The following is a 22541-nucleotide window of genomic DNA, read 5'->3' as shown; positions in this document are numbered from 1 at the left end:
TTGGGTGGTAGCTCAGCGGGATAAGCACACGTGGCACAAAGCGCAAGGACCAATAGAAGGATCCCAGTTCGAGCCCCAGGCTCCCCACCTGCAGGGGAGTTGCTTCACAGGCGGTGAAGCAGGTCTGCAGGTGTCTATCTTTCTCTCCCCCCTCTGTCTTCCCATCCTCTCTCCACTTTTCTCTGTCCTATCCAACAATAACAACATCAATAACAACAACAATAACTACAACAATAAAACAAGGACAACAAAAGGGAATAAATAAATATTAAAAAAACAATTTTAAAAAAAGTATCTCCTTGGGGTTGAGGGGGGGACTTCCATGATGATTATGCAAGATTTTCATGCCTGAAGCTTTGAGGTCCCAGGTTCAGCCCCCAGCACCACTATGAACCAGAACTGAGCACCGCTTTTCTCTCTCCTTCTCCCTCCCCCCCTCTCTATATATAGTTAAAATAAAAAATATCTTCATGGAGAAAAGCAGTGCTATTAGTTCCAGGGAGAAATTGCCAAGATATATATACAGACACGTATATCCAGACAGGAGGAAATACACGAGAACCCTCATGCCTGGTACTATCTCTTGGCCCCTTTTGTTTCTCATGTCCCAGGGCCACAGGAGTTTCTAGGGCACAATTTTGGGAAGTCACTTACTCTTCATTCTGACTCCACAATTAGTTCTTTCCATCTGAATGCAGCTGTGAGAAGCAGGGCAAAGGACAGTCACATATGCTTAGGAGGCAAGCAGACTTAGGTTGCACACTGAGGCTTTCTATTTACATCTTGAGAGGGACACACTTGGTTAATATACAAGATGGAGCTCAACTATCACCAAGCCTGCCCTGAAAGAAGTTCTGAAAGGTCTCCTATAGACAATCAGACCACCATAAATAAGACATATATCAGAACACTCTAAAACTCTACAAGAATAGCGTTAAAATATCTTCAATTTTTGATATCAATAAATGTCAATGGCCTGAATTCACCTATTAAAAGACACAGAGTAGGAAGATGGATCAGAAAATACAACCCAACAATATGCTGTCTACAGGAAACCCACCTAACTCAACAAGACAAACACAGACTTAAAGTGAAAGGATGGAAAACCATCATACAAGCCAATGGCCCACAAAAAAGGGCAGGAACAGCTATTCTCATATCTGACATGATAGACTTTAAAATAGATAAGATTAAAAAAGACAGGAATGGACACTACTTAATGCTCAGAGGATCAGTCAATCAAGAGGATTTAACAATTATTAACACCTATGCACCCAATGAGAAGCCATCTAAATACATCAAACTTCTACTGAAAGAGCTACAGCAATATATTAACAGCAACACAATCATAGTAGGGGACTTCAACACCCTACTCTCTCAACTTGACAGATCATCCAGGAAGAAAATCAATAAAGATGTAAGGGAGCTAAATGAAGAGATAGATAAACTAGAACTATTGGACATTTTCAGAGTCATTCATCCCAAGAAACTGGAATACATATTTTACTCAAATCCACATGGGTCATTCTCAAGGATAGACCATATGTTAGGCCACAAAGACAGCATCAACAAATTCAAGAGCATTGAAATCATCCCAAGCATCTCAGATCACAGTGGAATGAAACTAACACTTAACAATCAACAAAAGATTAGTAACAGTCCCAAAATGTGGAAGCTCAACAGTACACTTCTTAACAACTACTGGGTCTAAGAGAAAATCAAGGAAGAAATCAAAATGTTTCGAGACTTCAATGAAAATGAAGACACAAGCTATCAAAATATTTGGGACACAGCTAAGGCAGTACTGAGAGGGAAGTTCATAGCTATACAAGCACACATTAGGAAACAAGAAAAAGCACAAATAAACAGCCCGATTGCACATCTTAAAGACCTAGAAGAAGAAGAACAAAGGAACCCTAAACCAACCAGAAGGATAGAAATCACTAAAGTTAGGGTGGAAATAAACACTGAGAACCATACAAAAGATCAACGAAAGTAAATGTTGGTTCTTCAAAAGAGTGAACAAAATCGACAAACCTTTAGCCAGACTCACAAAACAAAAAAGGGAGAAGACCTAAATAAATCGGACACTAAATGAAAAAGGAGTTATCACAACAGACACTGCAGAAATTCAACATATCATGCGAGGCTTCTATGAACAACTATATACTACCAAGCTAAAGAACCTGGAAGAAATGAATGATTTCCTAGATACCTACCAACTTCTAAAACTAAGTAAAGAGGAAGTAGATAACATGAACAAGCCCATCACAGCTAATGAAATTGAAACAGTTATCAAAAATCTCCCCAAAAATAAAAGTCCTGGACCAGATGGTTATACAAATGAATTCTATGAAACCTTCAAAGAAAAACAAATACCTCTACTTTTAAAAGTCTTCCAGAAGATTGAAGACACTGGAATACTCCCTGCCAGCTTCTATGAAGCCAACATCACTCTGATATCAAAAGCAGACAGGGGCACAACCAAAAAAGAAAATTACGGACCAATATCTCTGATGAACATAGATGCGAAAATATTGAACAAAATTCTAGCCAACCGGATACAGCAGTATATCAAAAAGATTGTTCATCATGACCAAGTGGGGTTTATCCCAGGCATGCAAGGTTGGTTTAATATACGTAAATCAATCAATGTGATCCACCACATCAACAAAAGCAAGACCAAAAACCACATGGTCATATCAATAGATGCAGAGAAAGCCTTTGACAAAATACAACATCCCTTTATGATCAAAACACTACAAAAAATGGGAATAGATGGAAAATTCCTGAAGATAGTGGAGTCTATATATAGCAAACCTACAGCCAACATCATACTCAATGGTAAAAAACTGGAAGCATTTCCACTCAGATCAGGTACTAGACAGGGATGCCCACTATCACCATTACTATTCAACATAGTGTTGGAAGCTCTTGCCATAGCAATCAGGCAGGAACAAGGAATTAAAGGGATACAGATTGGAAGAGAAGAAGTCAAACTCTCCTTATTTGCAGATGACATGATAGTATACATGGAAAAACCTAAGGAATCCAGCAAGAAGCTTTTGGAAATCATCAGGCAATACAGTAAGGTATCAGGCTATAAAATTAACATTCAAAAGTCAGTGGCATTCATCTATGCAAACACTAAGTTAGAAGAAATTGAAATCCAGAAATCAATTCCTTTTTACTATAGCAACGAAAACAATAAAATATCTAGGAGTAAACCTAACCAAAGAAGTGAAAGACTTGTATACTGAAAATTATGAGTCACTACTCCAAGAAATTGAAAAAGACACAAAGAAGTGGAAAGATATTCCATATTCATGGGTTGGAAGCATTAACATCATCAAAATGAATATACTACCCAGAGCTATCTACAAATTTAATGCTATCCCCATCAAGATCCCAAGCACATTTTTTAGGAGAATAGAACAAATGCTACAAATGTTTATCTGGATCTAGAAAAGACCTAGAGTTGCCAAAACAATCTTGAGAAAAAAGAACAGAACCTGAGGCATCACACTCCCAGATTTCAAACTATATTATAAGGCCATTGTCATCAAAACTGCTTGGTACTGGAACATGAATCGACACACTGAGTAGTGGAATAGAATTGAGAGCCCAGAAGTGAGGCCCCACACCTATGGTTATCTAATCTTTGACAAAGGTGCCCAGACTATTAAATGAGGAAAACAGAGTCTCTTCAACAAATGGTGTTGGAAACAATGGGTTGAAACATGCAGAAGAATGAAACTGAATCACTGTATTTCACCAAATACAAAAGTAAATTCCAAGTGGATCAAGGACTTGGATGTTAGACCACAAACTATCAGATACTTAGAGGAAAATATTGGCAGAACTCTTTTACACATAAATTTTAAAGACATCTTCAGTGAAACGAATCCAATTACAAAGAAGACTAAGGCAAGTATAAACCTATGGGACTACATCAAATTAAAAAGCTTCTGTACAGCAAAAGAAACCACTACCCAAACCAAGAGACCCCTCACAGAATGGGAGAAGATCTTTATATGCCATATATCAGATAAGAGTTTAATAACCAACATATATAAAGAGCTTGCCAGACTCAACAACAAGACAACAAATAACCCCATCCAAAAATGGCAGGATGACTTGACAGAATATTCACCACAGAAGAGATCCAAAAGGCCGAGAAACACATAAAAAAAAAAAAATGCTCTGAGTCTCTGATTGTCAGAGAAATGCAAATCAAGACAACAACGAGATACCACTTCACTCCTGTGAGAATGTCATACATCAGAAAAGGTAACAGCAGCAAATGCTGGAGAGGGTGTGGGGTCAAAGGAACCCTCCTACACTGCTGGTGGGAATGTCAATTGGTCCAACCTCTGTGGAGAACAGTCTGGAGAACTCTCAGAAGGCTGGAAATGGACCTATCCTATGACCCTGCAATTCCTCTCCTGGGGATATATCTTAAGGAACCCAACACATCCATCCAAAAAGATCTGTGTACACATATGTTCTTGGTAGCATAATTTGTAGTAGCCAAAACCTGGAAGCAACCCAGGTGTCCAACAACAGATGAGTGGCTGAGCAAGTTGTGGTATATGTACACAATGGAATACTACTCAGCTGTAAAAATTGGTGACTTCACTGTTTTCAGCCGATCCTGGATGGACCTTGAAAAAATCATGCTGAGTGAAATAAGTCAGAAACAGAAGGATGAATATGGGATGATCTAACTTTCAGGTCAAAGTTGAAAAACAAGATCAGAAAAAAAAACACAAGTAGAACCTGAAATGGAATTGGCATATCACACCAAAGTAAAAGACTGGGGTGGGTGGGTGGGGAGAATACAGGTCTATGAAGGATGATAGAGGACCTAGTGGGGGTTGTATTGTAATATGGGAAACTGGGGAATGTTATGCATGTACAAACTATTGTATTTACTGTTGAATGTAAAACACTAATTCCCCAATAAAGAAATAAAAAAAAAAAATCACCGAAGTCATCAGAGGGGCCAGGTCGTGGTACACCTGGTTGAGCATATATATTACAATGTGCGAGGACCCAGGTTTGAGCCTCCAGTCCCTACCTGCAGGTATCTGTCTCTCTTCCTCTCTATCACCCCCTTCCCTCTTGATTTCTGGCTGTCTCTATCCAATAAATAAATAAAAATAATTTTAAAAGAAGCCATCAGAAGGAAACTCAGCTTCTTACTGCTAAGCCAACAAACCTGGTTTTATCATGTCCATTTCTCTATTTTTCCTCTTGTCAATTCATGGAAAAGTTGGAAACTAATCTTATATGAGTTCTTCAAACTTGACATGTCCAAAACAGAATATTTCCTCTTGAAATAAGTTCTTGCTGTTTTGTTGTTGTTGTTGCTAAACAGTATAATACCTACCCAGTTGTCTCCACGAAAAAGCAAATACCCTTAGTACCCACACAAGATTTACCCTTGACTTGGCTTTTCCTTTACTCTATCCCATCACTTCTGGGGTTGTCAGTTTTCTTAATACATATACTTTTCATCTTTCTCTCCAATCTTCACTGTCTACCCTCCTAGTTATTACCATCTTTTCTAATTTTGACTACTATAATTTACTTGAAGGAAAGTTCTTTTTGATTCTCTTCTGCAGACAACCAGACCCAGAGAAAGCATCTGGGGCAGAGAGAACAGCACATGCACAAGTCTTCAGGCCAATAATTGATGAGTTTACTGAAAGAGGAATGTCAAGGTCACTGAGGATGGAATGGAGTCAGTAATGCACAAGATGAGTTATGAGATAGGCAGAATCCAGATTTTCAGACTTTAGAGGCAATAGTAAAGAGTTAGTGATATATACAGTTTGTCATTGCTGAGGCTTTACCACTATGGGCTTTTTTTTTTTTTTTTTCCAGATAGAAACAGAGAGGAAGAATTAAAGAGCACCAAAGCTTTCCTCAGTGCTATGCTGAAACCTGACATGTACATGACAAAAGCAGGAATGTGGGGCCAGGTATTGGTGCACCTGCTTAAGTGCACACATTATAGGTACATGGACCTAGGTTCAAGCCCCTGATTCCCACCTGCAGGTGGGAAGCTTCACAAGTGGTGAAGCAGGTCTACAGGTGTTTGTCTTCTTCCTTCTCTATCTTCCCATCCCCTCTCAATTTCTCTGTCTCTATCCAATAAGAGATAAATAAATTATATATATTTTATAAAAGCAAGAGTACTAAGTGAGTTATTTTGCCACATCCCATTTTCATTTCATGAATGCATTTTTCATTCTGTTATACTTGAAAGTTTCTCCATTTTTCCAGTCTATATCCACATATATCTGCATGCCACTCAGTGGAAAAATTCTTTCCCTGTTTTACAGAGAAAATAGAAGTCTTTAAAAAGAAATTAAATATTAATGTTTTCTCTTGTCTCCAGTATCTTAATCATTTCTGATGTAAATTATTTACTTGATTTCATTTGCATAGATCTTGTGTCACATTTTATTGTTGAATCTAATTAGTAAGAATATTTCTTTGATTCTTTCCAAATGAAATATGTGACACCACTTGATCAAATTTATGTGCAGAAGTACACCATTAATTTTCATCATGACACATATAACCTATCCACTGGGATGCAGAAAGCATCTTCATTTTGACTTGTAGAATCTTCATATGGGGAGTCAGGCGGTAGCACAGCAGGTTAAGTGCAGGTGGTGCAAAGCACAAGAACCAGTGTAAGGATCCCAGTTCAAGCCCCAGACTCCCCACCTGCAGGGGAGTAGTTTCACAGGTAGTGAAGCAGGTCTGCAGGTGTCTATCCTTCTCTCCCCCGTCTTTCTCTCCTCTACCCATTTCTTTCTGTCCTATTTAACAACAACAATAACTACAACAACAATAAAAAACAACAAGGGCAACAAAAGGGGAAATTAAAAAAATCCTCATATGAAAGATTAGGGGCATCTTTACATTTTGTACTACAATAAACCTATACAATAAAAATTTTAGGGGAGTCAGACAGTAGCGCAGTGGGTTAAGCGCACGTGGTGTGAAGTGCAAGGACCTGCGTAAGGATCCAGGTTCGAGCCCCAGGCTCCCCAATTGCAGAGGAGTCGCTTCACAGGCAGTGAAGCAGGTCTGCAGGTGTCTGTCTTTCTCTCCACCTCTCTGTCTTCTCCTCCTCTCTCAACTTCTCTCTATCCTATCTAGTAACAACAACATCAATAACGACAACCATAATAACTACAGCTATAAAACAACAAGGGCAACAAAAGGGAGTAAATAAATAAATATAAAAAAATGTTAGGATGCTATGAGCCTACCAACTAGTCTTCCATTTTTACACTTAACCTTTTCTGATTCATTCTACAGATAGTACTCTAAGACAACTTCTTAAACAAGAATCAGCTAGTCCTCCTCAGCTTACTATCTTCTAATGGCTTACTACTGTATTTAGAATAAAATTCAGACGTCATGTAGAAACTCTTAAATAATTTAGCTTCTCCCTACATCTCAAAATTATGTATTTAGATTAAGATTAATTTCAGTACCATACTCTTGAATGCTTGAAAAAAAAGCCAACTGAGAAATGTTATGCATGTAAAAACGATTGTATTTACTGCTGAATGTAAAACATTAATCCCCCAGTGAAGGAAAAAATATATAAAAGCCTTTTTTCTTCCCCAGCTCAGCACATTATTATTATTATTATTATTATTATTATTATTATTATTATTATTATTATTATTTGTGATTCAAGTGCTTAACCAGGTGTGCACCACCTGGTCCCTATTTTTTTTTTTTTTGCCTCCAGGGTTATTGCTGGGGCTCCATGCCTGCACTATGAATCCACTGCTCCTGGAGGTTATTTTTTCCTTTTTATTGTCCTTGTTGTTTATCATTGTTATTATTATTGTTGTTGGATAGGACAGAGAGAAATGGAGAGAGGAGGGGACGACAGAGAGGTGAAGAGAGAGATAGACACCTGCAGACCTGTTTCTCGACACTTGTAAAGTGACCCCCTGCAGGTAGGGAGCTAGGGGCTCGAACCAGGATCCTTACTCTGGTTCTTGAACTTTGTGCCATGTGCGCTTAACCTGCTGTGCTGCTGCCTGTTGTTGGGCGTGGCCGCAGAGAAGAGAGAGAGGAGGGGTCCTGAGCGAAGAGGAAACACAAATCTTTATTTGCGTTGGCACCTCAGAGTTGGGTGCTAGAGAAGCAGGTTGGGCCATGTGGAGGTAGCGAAAATGGCCGCCTCACGCAGTAACCTTTCCTGCGTCTGAACACTGGAGTGAAGCGCTGGCAAGAGAACAAGGTGTGGAAGAAGAAAGGCTTTTATAGGAGCAGCTTTTGCAAGAATGGGAAGGGGGAGGAGTAACCATAGCACTCCAGGATAGGATAATAACTCTAGTGAGAATGGGAGGGGGGAGGAGTAACAAAAGCACTCCAAATATCACGGGGATATAGACAATGTCCTGAGGGCACAACATGGCTGAACAGGCACTCCGATAATGTCCCAACTCGCGCGGGAACTAGCAGTAGCCTGAGGGGACAACATGGCAGATGTGATTGCATTGGCACAATTTCTCAGCAGCTGCCCAGCCCCTGTCCCCTATTATTTTTTGTGTGATGTAGGACTTGTGTGTTTCACTGTACCTGGGCCATTCATTCATTCATACACACAGAGAGACACACACACAAGATGCCACAGCACTAGAACTTCTTCCCATGCCAATGGTACTCCTAAGTGGTTGGTGGTCATGGCAAAGCAGGCACCCTACCCAGTGAGATATTTCTCAAGCCTCTTTCATCTCAGGACTCTTGGAATCTTCTACCCCCTCCCCACACCCCCAAACATATAGTGATCAAATAGAATGTGATAAGTCAGTTCCCATGATGAACTAACTTCTTGGATCTCAATTTATCCCTTTGGACCTCCCCAGAGAGGCCTTAACCTAGCTACAATGTTGACAAAGTGTAATTTCCCATGTTAATCTCCACCTTAGCTCTTTGTTATTTCCTTCATAGCACTTACCACAACATAAAATAATCTTTTCATTGACTTTTTTATGTATCCCTACTAGCCTATGAGGTTTTTAAACTTTTTTTTTTTAATAGAATGTGAGAGACAGAGAGGAAGTGAGAGGTAGCTGGTGAAGCTACTTCTTTTACATCCTTGCTTACACAGGGTGACTGAGTGCTAGAACCCTTGTCCTCTCTTATATATTAATCAATTAACTAATTAAATAATTCTAGATACAGAGAAAATCAAGGAGAGAGGAAGGTAGGGAGAGAAGAGAGAGACACTCGCAGCACTACTTCATCGATTATGAAGATTCCCCCTTGCAATGGAGGACTAGGGACTTGAACCCAGGTCTTTGTGCATTGTAGCATGTGTCCTCTATCAAGGTCGCTACTGCCTGACCTCAATAGTGCTTTCTAGAGGGTGAGATATCTCCCAGACCCCCAGTCTATAAACTTTTTCTGTGCCTAGCACATAGAGGACATTCTACTGGTCTTGACTGAATGAAAAGATAGGAAGTCCCTTGGCATTCCTATATCCCAGTCAACCCCAGGAGCATCCACACTGCTGCTCTGCTGCTGCTCTTCATGTAAATTGACAAGGAGTCCTCTAGTTAATGTCATTCTCTACTATCTTCTCAGGAAACTGCTTGAGTCATTGATTCTTTCTTCTGTATCTTCATCTTTACATTTGTTGTTGTTACTTTTCAATGATGAAATCATTAAATTTAACAGCCAGAACTTCCCAAATTCCTTCCTCTTCTAAGGTGGGATATGGCTGCTCTTTTCTGCCAGAATTTCAGTATTCAGCTCCTTTGAGCTCAAATTATTCCTTTTCAAAGTTTTTTTTTTTAAACTTTTTAAAATATTTACTTTATTTATTTATTCCCTTTTGTTGCCCTTGTTGTTTTATTGTTGTAGCTATTATTGTTGTTGTCGTTGTTGGATAGGACAGAGAGAAATGGAGAGAGGAGGGGAAGACAGAGAGGAGGAGAGAAAGATAGACACCTGCAGACCTGCTTCACCGCCTGTGAAGCGACTCCCCTGCAGGTGGGGAGCTGGGGTTTGAACCGGGATCCTTTTGCCAGTCCTTGTGCTTTGCGCCACCTGCGCTTAACCCGCTGCGCTACAGCCCGACTCCCCTTTTCAAAGTTTTTTTTTTTAAAAAAAAATTTATTTATTCCCTCATGTTGTCCTTGTTGTTTTATTGTTGTTATTGAGGTCGTCATTGTTGGATAGGTCAGAGAGAAATCGAGAGAGGAGGGGAAGACAGAGAGGGGGAGAGAAAGATAGACACGTAAGACCTGCTTCACTGCTTGTGATGTGACTCCCCTACAGGTGGGGAACCAGGGGGCTTGAACCGGGATCCTTCCGCCGGTCCTTGTGCTTTGCGCCACCGGCACTTAACCTGATGAGCTACCGTCTGACTCCCTTTATTTTCTTTTCCTTTCTTTTTTTGTAATTGGATAGAGACAGAAAGAAATCTAGAAGGGGGTGTCGGCGGGACCGGTGTTAAGGATCCCGGTTGGAGCCCCAGCTTCCCGCCTGCAGGGGAGTCGCTTCACAGGCGGTGAAGCGGGTCTGCAGGTGTCTTTCTCTCCCCCTCTCTTATCTTCCCCTCCTCTCTCCATTTCTCTCTGTCCTAGCCAACAACGATGACATCAATAACAACAACAACAACAAAAAACAAGGGCAACAAAAGGGAATATGTAAATAAATAAATTAAAAAAAAGAAATCTAGAAGGAAGGGGGATATACAGAGAAAGAAACTGGCATCACTGCTTCACTATTTATGAAGCTTCCCCGTCTGCAGATAGAGAGCTGGGTTCTTGCATATGGTAAGGTGTGTACTCAATCAGGTGCGCCGCCACTCAATCCCTATTTTAATTAATTTTTTTTCAGAGCACCGTTCAGCTCTGACATAAAGTGGTGCTGGGGATTTTGAACTTGTGGCCTCTGATGTTTCAGGCATGAAAGTCTTTTTGCATAACCATTGTCCGATTTCCCCAGCCCCTTCTTTTTAAATTTTAAGACATTTATGAGAGAGGAAGAGAAGAGGAGAGAGTAAAAAGAAAAGCAGAGTATTGTTCTAGCACATGCGAAGTCAGGGATGGAACTCAGGACCCCATACATGCAATTCCAGAGCTCTAGCCACTGTGCCACTTCCCTGGCCACTCAACGTTCTCTTTTCTTTTCTTTTCTTTTCTTTGACGGGGGGTGGGGAGGCCTGCAAGGCCCAATTCTTTCCGACTCCCAGTAAAAAAAGGGAGTCTGACAAAAGGGGTGCTCAGAAGAGGGGTCGTGTGCAGCCGCAGGAGTTGAGACCGCTGGGGAAAATCCTGTTCCGGAGCCTCTGTGACGCGCTAGAGCGAGCGGAACCCGGGCGGGGCTCGCACCCCTGTGCGCCTGCGCCTCGTTGCCCGGCACCCGCCTGGGGAAAGGACAAGCTCGGGAAGGGTTGCGGGCAGCCGGGTCTCCGGAAGCCTACCCTTCACCCGGAAATGGTTCTTGAGGAACATGGCGTTGCTGGTGCGAGTCCTTGTGAGTGAAGGAGTAATTTCCTACGGGCGCCCGCTGGGCTCAGGGTTGAAATCAGAGAGGGCGGAGCGGGAGGGACTGGAACGAAATATTGGAAGGAGAGTCTGTATTATAGCGAGTCTGCATGGCTGTCTCTCGTGGGGAAAAACGAGGCGGCTTCCCACCTCCCACCTGCTCTGTTTGCCCGTATGCTCCCCCTCTTTGGAGGCGGGGGAAAGTGACATTGGACACAATTTAGTCACTGTTGCTTTTTCTCAGTCACCACCTGTGATTTCTCCGCTGGGATAGGCGGGACACTGGTTGGAATTCTGGGAGATGTGGGTTCTAGTCCCTGTTCTGTCATGTTGCACCTTGTGACCTTGGGCATGTCACTTCCGCGCTTTTGGTTCCCCATGTGAAAAGCGAGGGTATTTATCTGTATCACCTTCTGGTACTGAGGTCCGTCGTGTTAGTTTCAGAGAGCAAGTAAGGCGATTCATAGCTGTACAGCTAAGTGGAATACTGCTCTAGATTTATTAGATTAAAAGCTGCAGGAAAATGGGAGTCATATATCGTTTTCATTCAGACTAGCACAGTGTCACAATATAGATGTTCAATAAATACTGAATGAATTAAGAAGGCAAACCTATAGGATTTAGCATCCTTATTGAAAGTACTGCACTTACTGCCCCGCCCTCCTGGAGCACTGCCTCAGGCAGAAGTCTTTTTGCATAACCATTATGCTATCTTCCCCCAGTCCCTACTACATTTTTGTTTTTTAGTCCTGCGCTTTCTGGTCTGCTCTAGGAATTAAGAGTAGCAACAGATAAAGGTTAGATGATTACAAGGCTTACTTAGTTCATCAGTGTTGGAGCAGTGCTAGAGTTTATAATTTTAGCAAGTCTTTCAAAAACTGGGTTAAGGACATTATTTTTCATAGCTGACACAATGTCCTGTTTTGGCTGTCTTTTGAATTATTATTTTATACTTGTTTTCAATCATTATTGTATAACTTATTCCTACATATACATATGAGCTGAGCTGCACTTTTACTTCTTGAATTCTTTACCAATCTAGCAAGAGTGTAGTGTCCCCTTATTTGAAGAATAGCTCCTGTAACCTATGGAAGGATTCACTTGAATTTTTTTTTTTTTTTTTTTCCCCAGAGCTCTGCACTGCTCAATTCTGGTTTGTGATGGTGCTGGGGACTCAGCTTGGGATCTTTGAGCCACAGGCTCCGAAAGCATTTTGCATAATCATTATGCTGTCTCCCCAGGGCAAAAATTAACCCAGACTGAGGACTTCTGGGGAAATTGTTACTAGATTGCCCTTAGTTTTTAAATATTTTATCTTTTTTGTTTATTTTTACCTGGGTTACAATGTTACAGGCTCTTAGGTATATAGTTTCAGACCTATAAATATATGTATACTACTTACCACAGCCACCACCAAAATTGTAGTGCCACAATACTAAAAATCCCTTCATCCACTTCCCATCCCTTCCAATGATTGCAATAGTTTTCAGAGAGTCTAAGAATAATTTTGGTGGTTGTTATTAGTATTTTTGCCTCCAGGGTTATTGCTGGGACTCAGTGCCTGCACTATTAATCCATTCCTAGAGGCTATTTTTTTTTCCTTTTGTTGCCTTTGTTGTTTATCGTAGTTGTTGTTGTTATTGCTGTCATTGTATAGGACAGAGAGAAGTTGAGAGAGGAGGAGAAAACAGAGGTGGGGAGAGAAATACACCTGCAGACATGCTTCACGCCTGTGAAGTGACTCTCCTGCAGGTAGGGAGCTGGGAGCTCGAACCAGAATCCTTATGCAGATCCTTGTGCTTCACAGACCATGTGTGCTTAACTCGCTGCACCACTGCCCAGTCCCCGGTTATTATTTTTTGCAATTTAATGGTCTTAGTTAATACAAATGAGTAAAATCATCAGTAGTTTTCTTCCATGTCTTTTTTTACTTATTTCACTTAGTATAATCACTAGTTCCATCGATTTAGTCCTAAAAGACACAGTTTAACCATTTTTAATGGCAAAGTAATATGTTATAGAATTTATCTCTGAGTTTCTTCATCACTTGCCTGTCAGTAGCAATTTAGGTTGAATCTATTCTTTTTTAAAATTACTGTGAACAGTGCAGCTGTCAATTTAGAAGTGACAGGTGTGCAAATAACCTTTTGAATCTGTATAGTGAAATTTTCCCCCTGTAGGTGGTAGCCAGGGGACTGAACCTGGGTCCTTGTGCACTGTAGTGTGTGTGCTTAACTAGGTGTGCCATCATCTGACCCATATGTCTTTTTTCTTGCCGAATTACTCTGGCTAAAACTTCTAGAACTGTGTTGAATAGTACTGGTCAGAGTGTCCATCCTTAGCAGCTGAGGAAATATCATTTAGTTCAGAGAGTGCAGATTTTGTATGAGAATGGATATCCTTGTTTTGTTTCAGAATTTAGGGGAAAAGCTTTCAGTTTTTTATTGTAGGGTATGATGCTACAGGATTTGTCACATTTGACCTTTATATTATGTTGAAGTATATTCTTCCTACTCTCCATTTATCATTGGGCTGTTGGGAAAGTTATGATGCATTTTTGCATAGAAAAGCATGACTTTTTTTGACAACCCAATATTTATTTACATATTTACTGGAGCATTGCTCAGCTTTGGCTTATGGTGATACTGGGATTTAATCCGGAACTTTTGAACCTCAGAAATGAGAATCTCTTTGCATAATCACTTTGCTGTCTTCTCCATCCTCTACTCTCAGTTTATTAAGGGTTTTTATCATATAGTAATATCCTAACTTCTCTCATTAATGAAAATATTGTGACCAGAGGATAGCAGAGATATAACCTTGTATTTCTACTAAGAGCAATTATTAGTACCTATAAGAGGGAGATAAGTGCTGGCAAAATAGCTCATTTGGATAAGTGCTGGACTTTGCCATATGCATGACCAAGCTTTGAACCCCACCTCCAGTGCACTGAAGTAAGCTTTGGTACTGTGATTTCTTTTCCTCTCTTTCTGAAAAAGACAGCCCAGAGTGGCAGTGAAGTCTTAGGGGTGGGAAAAATAGAAAGAGAGAGAAAAAAAAGAAAGAGGAGGAAGAAAAAAAGAGGACAATAAGTACTTCCACAGATTTATATTTGTAAATGAAATATTGGGAGAGGCAGGAAGGAAAAGGGACTGAATACACTCAGTACAAGAAGAAACTGAAGTTTAAAGAGACTTCTTGAAGCAAATGAGGTCATAAAACAACTAATAGAGGGCAGGGATAGATAGCATAATGGTTATGCTAACAGAACCTCTTCCCTGAGGCTCCAAAGTCCCAGGTTCAGTCCCCTGCACCACCATAAGCCAGAGCTGAGCAGTGCTCTGATAAGAAAAAAAAAATAATAATAAAATAAAATATCAAAAAAAAAAAAAAAGGGAAAGGAAAGGAAAAGAAAGAAACAACTATTGGAAGCAACTATTTAGAGGATTAACTTGTGTAGAGAGGAATTGTGATTCCAAAACCAGAGTATCTGAGTGATGAGAGGGGTTGGGGCGTGGGTGGTATGGGGGGGGGGGGGCAGTTGTATAGCTATTTTAAGAAAAAGATTATTTGCTTATGATAGAGATGAAGAAAAGAGTGAGAACCAGAATATATGATGCTGGGGATAGGACCTCATGCTTGTAAATCCAGCCCTCTAGCCACTTTGACACTTCCCAGGCCATTGTAAAAAAAAATATATTGCTTTCAGTTGCCTGGGCTCTGCCGGTACTATGAATTCACTGCTCCTGGTGGACATTTCTTTTTGTTTTCTTTTTTTATTAGATAGGGCAGAGAAATTGAGAGAGCACAGGAAGATAGAGAGGGAAAGAGAAAGACACCTGCAGACCTGCTTCACTGCAGGTGGGGAGCGGTCCTTGCACATAGTAATATGTGTGCTTAACTAGGTGAGCCACCACCTAGCCCTCTGTAAAAATATTTGAGTTTGACTAAGGAGGCACTTCAAGAAGACACTGCAAGCTTTTGACAAAGGTAATATCAGGTTAGAAAGAATTTTTTTTTTTTTGCTTCCAGGGTTATCACTGGGGTTCAGTGCCTGCACTATGAATCCACTGCTCCTGGAGGCCATTTTTCCCCCATTTTTGTTGTCCTTGTTGCTATTGTTATTATTGGCTAGGACAGAGTGAAATGGAGAGAGGAGGGGAAGACAGAGGGGGAGAGAAAGACACCTGCAGACCTGCTTCACCACCTGTGAAGCTACTCCCTGCAGGTGGGGAGCCGGGGGCTTGAACTGGGATCCTGATGCCGGTCCCTGTTCTTGTGCTCAACCTGCTGCGCTACCCACCCACTCCCAACCTGGCCCCAGAAAGAGTATTTTAAGAAAATGGTTTATGTTGTTATGACATTCCACTGGGGAAGGAGGAGCTAACTTACATAGTTCATTAACAGTTTTTTATTCTATATCCTTTAAGAGACAGAGAGAGGAGAGGAAGAGACCAAAGTATTAATCCACCATCAGTGGAGTTCCCTTGATGTTGTCTCTGGTATTCCATGTGGTGCACGCAGTTAAAACTAAGATCACTCAGGGTAAGGCGCACACTTTGCCTGCTCATTCATTGCCCCAGTAGCAGTTGTAAAATACCAGTAATGATGCCTTTGTGTGTGTGAATTACTGTTATCAAAATGCTTTTACAAGTGTTTCTTGGAATTCTCTTGATGGTAGATTTCATCACTTCCACTATAAAATGGGATATGGAATAAGGGAAAATGAAATCCTAGAGAGTTGAGTAACTAGTTCAGGGTCACACAACTACTGACAGAGTTGGGGTTCAAACACTGCTGTACCTTAAGAGTTTCATCTAAACTTTTGGACAAGAATCCTCATAGGATTAGAGAAGGAAAGAGCAGAACTGATTGCCCTTTCTTCTAATGAAACCTGATTTAAAGAATTGGCATAAGACCAAGTAGTGCCAGAATTGCAGAGAAAAATGTTGACATTAAAAAAATGATGAAATTCTTCATAAAATCTTCCAAAAGTATGCATTGTTCTTGTAATCCCTTGCCCCTTGCACCTGAGACTGCTGGTTTCTTTTTACCATTATTTACATTCTTTTAAAAATGTTTACATTTTAATATTTTAAATTTTTTATATTATCTTTATTTGCTTATTGGTTAGAGACAGCCAGAAATCGAGAGGGGAGGTGAAGATATAGAGGGAGAGAGACAGAGAAACACCTGCAGCCCTGCTTTACCACTCATGAAGCTTTCCCCCTGCAGGTGGGGACCAGGGGCTTAAACCTGGGTCCTTTCGCACTGTAACATGTGCATTCAACCAGGTGTGCCACCACCTGGCCCCAGTATTTTTTATTTTTATTTAATTATTATTTTTAATTTTTATATTTATTTATTTTCCCTTTTGTTGCCCTTGTTCTTTATTGTTGTTGTAGTTATTATTGTTGTCGTTGTTGTTAGATATGACAGAGAAATGGAGAGAGGAGTGGAAGACAGAGAGGGGGATAGAAAGATAAACACCTGCATACCTGCTTCACCGCCTGTGAAGCGACTCCCTGCAGGTGGGGAGCCGGGGGCTCAAACCGGGATCCTTCCGCCGGTCCTGGTGCTTTGTGCCACGTGCGGTTAGCCCGCTGCGCTAATGCCCTACTCCCCTTTTATTTAATTATTATTGGATAGAGACAGAAAAATTGAGAGAGAAGGGTGAGATAAGAGTCAGAGACAGAGAGACATCTGTAGCCCTGCTCCACCACTTGTGAAGCTCTACCCTTGTGGGGACCAGGGATTTAAACCCAGATCATCGCACACTGTATGTGAGCATTTAACCAAGTGCTCTACCGCCGGGTCCTTGCGCTTTGAGCCACATGCGCTTAACCCACTGCGCCACCGCCCGGCCCTCTGTTTTAAGATTTTTTTAAATTTATTTTTAGGGGCCGGGTGGTGGTGCACCTGGTTGAGCGCATATATTACAACGCTCAAGGACCCAGGTTTTAGCCCCCAGTCCTCACCTGCAGAGGGAAAGCTTTGGGAGTGATTAAGCAGGGCTTCAGGTGTCTCTCTGCCTCTCTCCCTATCACCTCTTGATTTCTGGCTGTCTCTATCCAATAAATAAATAAAGATAAAAAATTATTTTAAAAATGGAAATATTGACAAGACCATAGGATAAGAAGGGTACAATTCCACACAGTTCTCACCCTCCAGAATTCCGAATCTCATACCCTCCCTTGATAGCTTTCCTATTCTTTATCCATCTGGGAGTATGGACCCAGGATCATTATGGGGTGTAGAAGGTGGAAGGTCTGGCTTCTGTAATTGCTTCTCTGCCGAACAAATGGCTTGCTGTGTTAAAGTACATAGAAAAATGCCTGGCACATTTGTGTACTAAAATAATTTTACTAATAGTTGCTATGAGGAAACTAAGTCTTATGGAAGTTAAATTACTCATACAGATCTTAATAGAGTTGAGATTAGACTGGAATTAAAATCTTTATTTTTTACTTGAGCACTACTCATCTCTGTCTTATGGAAGTGCAGGGGATTGAACCTGGAACCTCAGGCATGAGTCTTTTGCATAACCATTATGCTATCTATTCTTGCCCTAGAATTCAAATTTTTAAAAAATATTTATTTATTTATATATTCCCTTTTGTTGCCCTTGTTGTTTTATTGTTGTAGTTATTATTATTGTTGTTGTTGTTGTTGTCGTTGTTGGATAGGACAGAGAGAAATGGAGAGAGGAGGGGAAGACAGAGGGGGAGAGAAAGATAGACACCAGCAGACCTGCTTTACTGCTTGTGAAGCGACTTCCTGCAGGTGGGGAGCTAGGGGCTTGAACCGGGATCCTTCAACCGGTCCTTGCGCTTTGCGCCACCTGCGCTTAACCCACTGTGCTACCGTCCAACCCCCAGAATTCAAATCTTTTGACTACTAGTACTATATTTTATGATTGACAAGGTATAGTCTTAACAAATTGTGTATCTAGTCCTTACTATGGCCCTAATGGTCTAAATGTTATGGGAAAGAAACACATCTTGGATCCATGGAGCTAATTTCTAGAATAAATATTTCCTGTCCTGTGCATTTCAGGGTCATAAATATATAGTATTTAACAAAACAGCTCCTTTCTCTAGTCTTTAACTTTGACCCCGAGGCCTTTCTGAAGACAGTTTTCCAGAGGAGAACATTCGTGATGTCTTTAATAGCCACTTAATTTCTCTTTTGTTTCAGAAATCAATTTGCCAAAAAGTGTGCTTTTACAGACATATAAACTTTGCAGTAGTTTCTTCATCCTTTTGGGGCTAGTAGTAATTACAGCACTGTTATGGTAAGGGATTCTCCGAAGATTCTCGTTAAGTCATTGTTTATAAAAAACAAGCAAACAAACAAAAACTGTAAAATCTGATTATAAAATGCCTGAAGTTTCCTTGTTTAGTTTCTCTCCTAAAGCATTCTGCCCCTGGTTTGAATCAATTATTACATTACCAGTAGTAGGATGGTAGCGTAGCAGGTTAATTGCACGTGGCGCAAAGCGCAAGGACTGGAGTAAGGATCCTGGTTCCACACAGGCAGTGAAGCAGGTCTGCAGGTGTCTGTCTTTCTCTCTACCTGTCTTCCCCTCCTCTCTCCATTTCTCTCTATCCTAACATCAATAACAACAATAATAATAACTACATACTGTTGAATGTAAAACATTAATTCCCCAATAAAGAAATTAAAAAAAAACTACAACAATGAAACAAGGGCAACAAAAGGGAATGAATCAATATAAATTTTTTTAAAAAAATTATTATATTACCATTATAAAATTCAAGGCCTGGAATACATTGTACCCTTAGAGAGATGACCATGGGGAGGCTTGGTTCTGTTTTTATTTGTAAAATTTCTGTTCTATATATGCTCTGTTCTGGTGGTATTTCTAAATGTAGACATGCTTGGGCCTTCTACATTATGGAGCTTGATATAAAATCTTGACAGATTATTATTTTCTTTCTCTAGAGGAATGGGATTAGCATCTCCCAGTGTTTTCCAGTATGTGGCCGACTGGTACCTGTGTCTGTCATGCCAGGGCAGTGGGGCAGGGCTCTGTCTGGAACTTCTCAGGTAAGGGTTGTTGTTCCTTTGCTTGGTCTGAAAACCTCAGTGTTTATGTGCAAATGTCATGTATTTATAGATTAGCCAACCAAATAAATTGTGTGTCATGAAAAAACCTCATGAGCCACTTGTGGGTGTCTGTGGTGCCAGCTCAGGGTCATTCCTACAGTTCGGTGTGTAGGGCGTTGCTTCTAAATATGCAGCCAGCCTAGGATACTATGCTACAGTCTGATGATTTTTACTGTTGGGAATATTTCCAGTTATTCATCTCAGAGTTAGCTTTATTATTTATTTATTTATTTATTTTATCATCACTTTATACCACTTTTATTTGGGGTGAGATGTTTCTTTTTTTCCCTTGTCATAAACATAAAAGGAATAGTTATTTGAGGTACATGATTCATTATAAAGTGGTTTACCTTAGACCTTCTCTGAGAGTTTTTCTTCTGACTTTTGTTAATCATACAAATAATTTAGTAATAAAGGAAATAAAAATCGCCCAAGACTGAAGACCTGAAAACCATTGTGGGTTTGTTTTCATTCCTCTGTGTATGTGGGTGTGCATGCTATTTTTTTTTTTTTTAGACAACTTTACAGAATTTTATTTTATTTTTTAAATCATTCTATTTATTATTAGATACAGAGAGAAATTGAGAGGGGAGGGGGTGCAGGGAGAGAGAGAGAGAGACACCTGCAGCCCTGCTTTACCACTCATGAAGCTTTCCCCCTGTAGGTGGGACCAAGGGCTTGAACTCTGGTCCTTGTGCACTGTAATGTGTGTGCTTAACTAGGTGCACCACCACCTGGCCCTCCTAATTTTATACCTGATACCTTTTCATTTATTAGAGTATGTATTATTCATGTTAGTAGTTAGCATTCAGTATTAACTTTATAATGGTTGTGTTACTCTAACCTTTGGTATTAGAATTATTCTGATTTTTTGATTATTTTGATTTTCATAGATTATAATGTAGTTAACATTTCCTATTTATTTATTTATTTATTTGAAAGATAGGAGAGAAAGAAACAAACATCAGGCTGGTACATGTGCTGCCAGGGATTGGACTCAGATCCTCGAACTTGACAGTTCAGTGCTTTATCCATTGTGCCACCTTCAGACCACAACATTTTCTTGTTTTGCAGTTATGTATTACTATTATCTTTTTATATTTATTTATTTTCCCTTTTGTTGCCCTTGTTTTATATTGTTGTTATAGTTGTTATCAATGTCGTCGTCGTTGGATAGGACAGAAAGAAATGGAGAGAGGAGGAGAAGACAGAGAGGGGGAGAGAAAGACAGACACCTGCAGACCTGCTTCACCGCCTGTGAAGTGACTACCCTGCAGGTGAGAAGCTGGGGGCTCCAACCAGGATCCTTAAGCTGGTCCTTGTGCTTTGCTTCACGTGCACTTAACCTGCTGCGCTACCGCCTGACTCCCATGTATTATTTTTTGAAGACTCATTAAATTTTTTTTTAACATTTATTTATTCATTCCTTTTTGTTGTTCTTGTTGTAGTTCTTGTTGTAGTTTATTGTTGTAGTTATTATTGTTGTTCTTGCTGTTGGATAGGACAGAGAGAAATGGAGAGAGGAGGGGAAGACAGAGAGGGGGAGAGAAAGACACCTGAAGACTTGCTTCACCACTTGTGAAGTGACTCTCCTGCAGTTGGGGAGCCAGGGCTTGAACCGGGGGGGTCTTTATGCTAGTCCTTCAGCTTTGTGCCATGTTCGCTTAACACGCTGTGCTACTGCTTGATTCCCTAAAATTTTTAAAAAATTTTATTTATTGGATAGAGATAGCCAGAAATCCAGAGGGAAGGGGGAGGGAGAGAGGGAGAGAGACAGAGTGATACCTCTATCCCTGTTTAACCTGTCTCAAAGCTTTCCCCCTGCACATGGAGTCCGGGGCCTTGAACTTGAGTCCTTGAGCATTGTAACGTGTGCTCAACCAGGTGTGCCATCACCTGGCCCCATAAAGATCTTTTCTTTACTAATGAGAGAGAATGAGGGGCTTTTTTGGTGATACACCCAGTAGAGTGTACATGTTACTATATGCAAAGACCCTGGTTCAAGTTCCCGGTTTCCAGCTGTGAGGTAGGGGGTGGGACATCCAAGTGGTGAAGCAGTGCTGCAGGTGTCTCTCTTTCTCACTCCCTCTCGATTTCTCTCTGTCTCTGTCTAGAAATAGAGAGAGAGAATGAGAGTGAGCCAGAACATTACTCTAGTATATGTGGTATATGGACTTGAACTTGAGACCTTATTCCATGCAAATTCCATGTTCTACCACTGCCATCTTTCAGGCCACACACATTATCATTATTATTATTACCTCCAGGGTTATTGCGGGGCTTGGTGCCTGCACCATGAATCCACTGCTCCTGGAGGCTATTTTTTCCCCTTTTGTTGCCCTTTTTGTTTTAGCCTTGTTGTGGTTATTGTTATTGTTGTTGATGACAATGTTAGGACAGAGAGAAATTAGGGGGAGAGAAAGACACCTGCAGAACTGCTTCACTGCCTGTAAAGCGACTCCCCTGCAGGTGGAGAGCCGGGGGCTCCAACAAGGATCCTTACGCCAGTCCTTGTGCTCTGTGCCACATGCGGTCAACCCACTATGCTACCACCTCACCCCCACACATACTATTTTTAAAGATGAATTCGTGGGGAGGAAATGGGAAGGAAAATCTTCTGTCTGGTCTAGTAATTAACATATGGCAGATTTACAGGAGAAAAACAAATCTTAATTACATGTGTAAGGAATGAGACATTCAAGTTGAGGCTTATATACGTACCATCCTAAGCTAAGAAAGGGGAGATGAGTCTGGGACTTCCATAGGGAAGAAGATAACCACAGGAAGATAAAAAAAAAAGTAAACAGTTGCTGGCACTGTCATACAGATTAGTCTTTCTGATATAAAAGTTTTCTTTTTTTTTTTTTT

At 40.7% G+C, this 22541-nt stretch overlaps 1 protein-coding gene across 3 annotated transcripts in view; it reads left to right on the top strand.

Moving 5' to 3' along the window:
* Positions 1-11384: 11384 nt before the first annotated feature.
* The window catches only part of LOC103113137 (ubiquinol-cytochrome-c reductase complex assembly factor 1), a 116129-nt gene continuing 104972 nt past the window's right edge, over positions 11385-22541 (top strand). For all 3 annotated transcript variants that reach the window (XM_060188841.1, XM_016187953.2, XM_007522644.3), the window contains exons 1-2: positions 11385-11532; positions 19509-19613. In XM_060188841.1, coding sequence (XP_060044824.1) covers positions 11509-11532; positions 19509-19613 — 129 coding nt within the window. In that variant the 5' untranslated portion in view covers positions 11385-11508. The remainder of the gene's footprint in view (positions 11533-19508; positions 19614-22541) is intronic.

Source organism: Erinaceus europaeus, chromosome 1, assembly GCF_950295315.1.
Source record: "Erinaceus europaeus chromosome 1, mEriEur2.1, whole genome shotgun sequence".
Classification (NCBI taxonomy): Eukaryota; Metazoa; Chordata; class Mammalia; order Eulipotyphla; family Erinaceidae; genus Erinaceus; species Erinaceus europaeus.
This window is presented reverse-complemented; position numbering and strand designations above follow the sequence as displayed.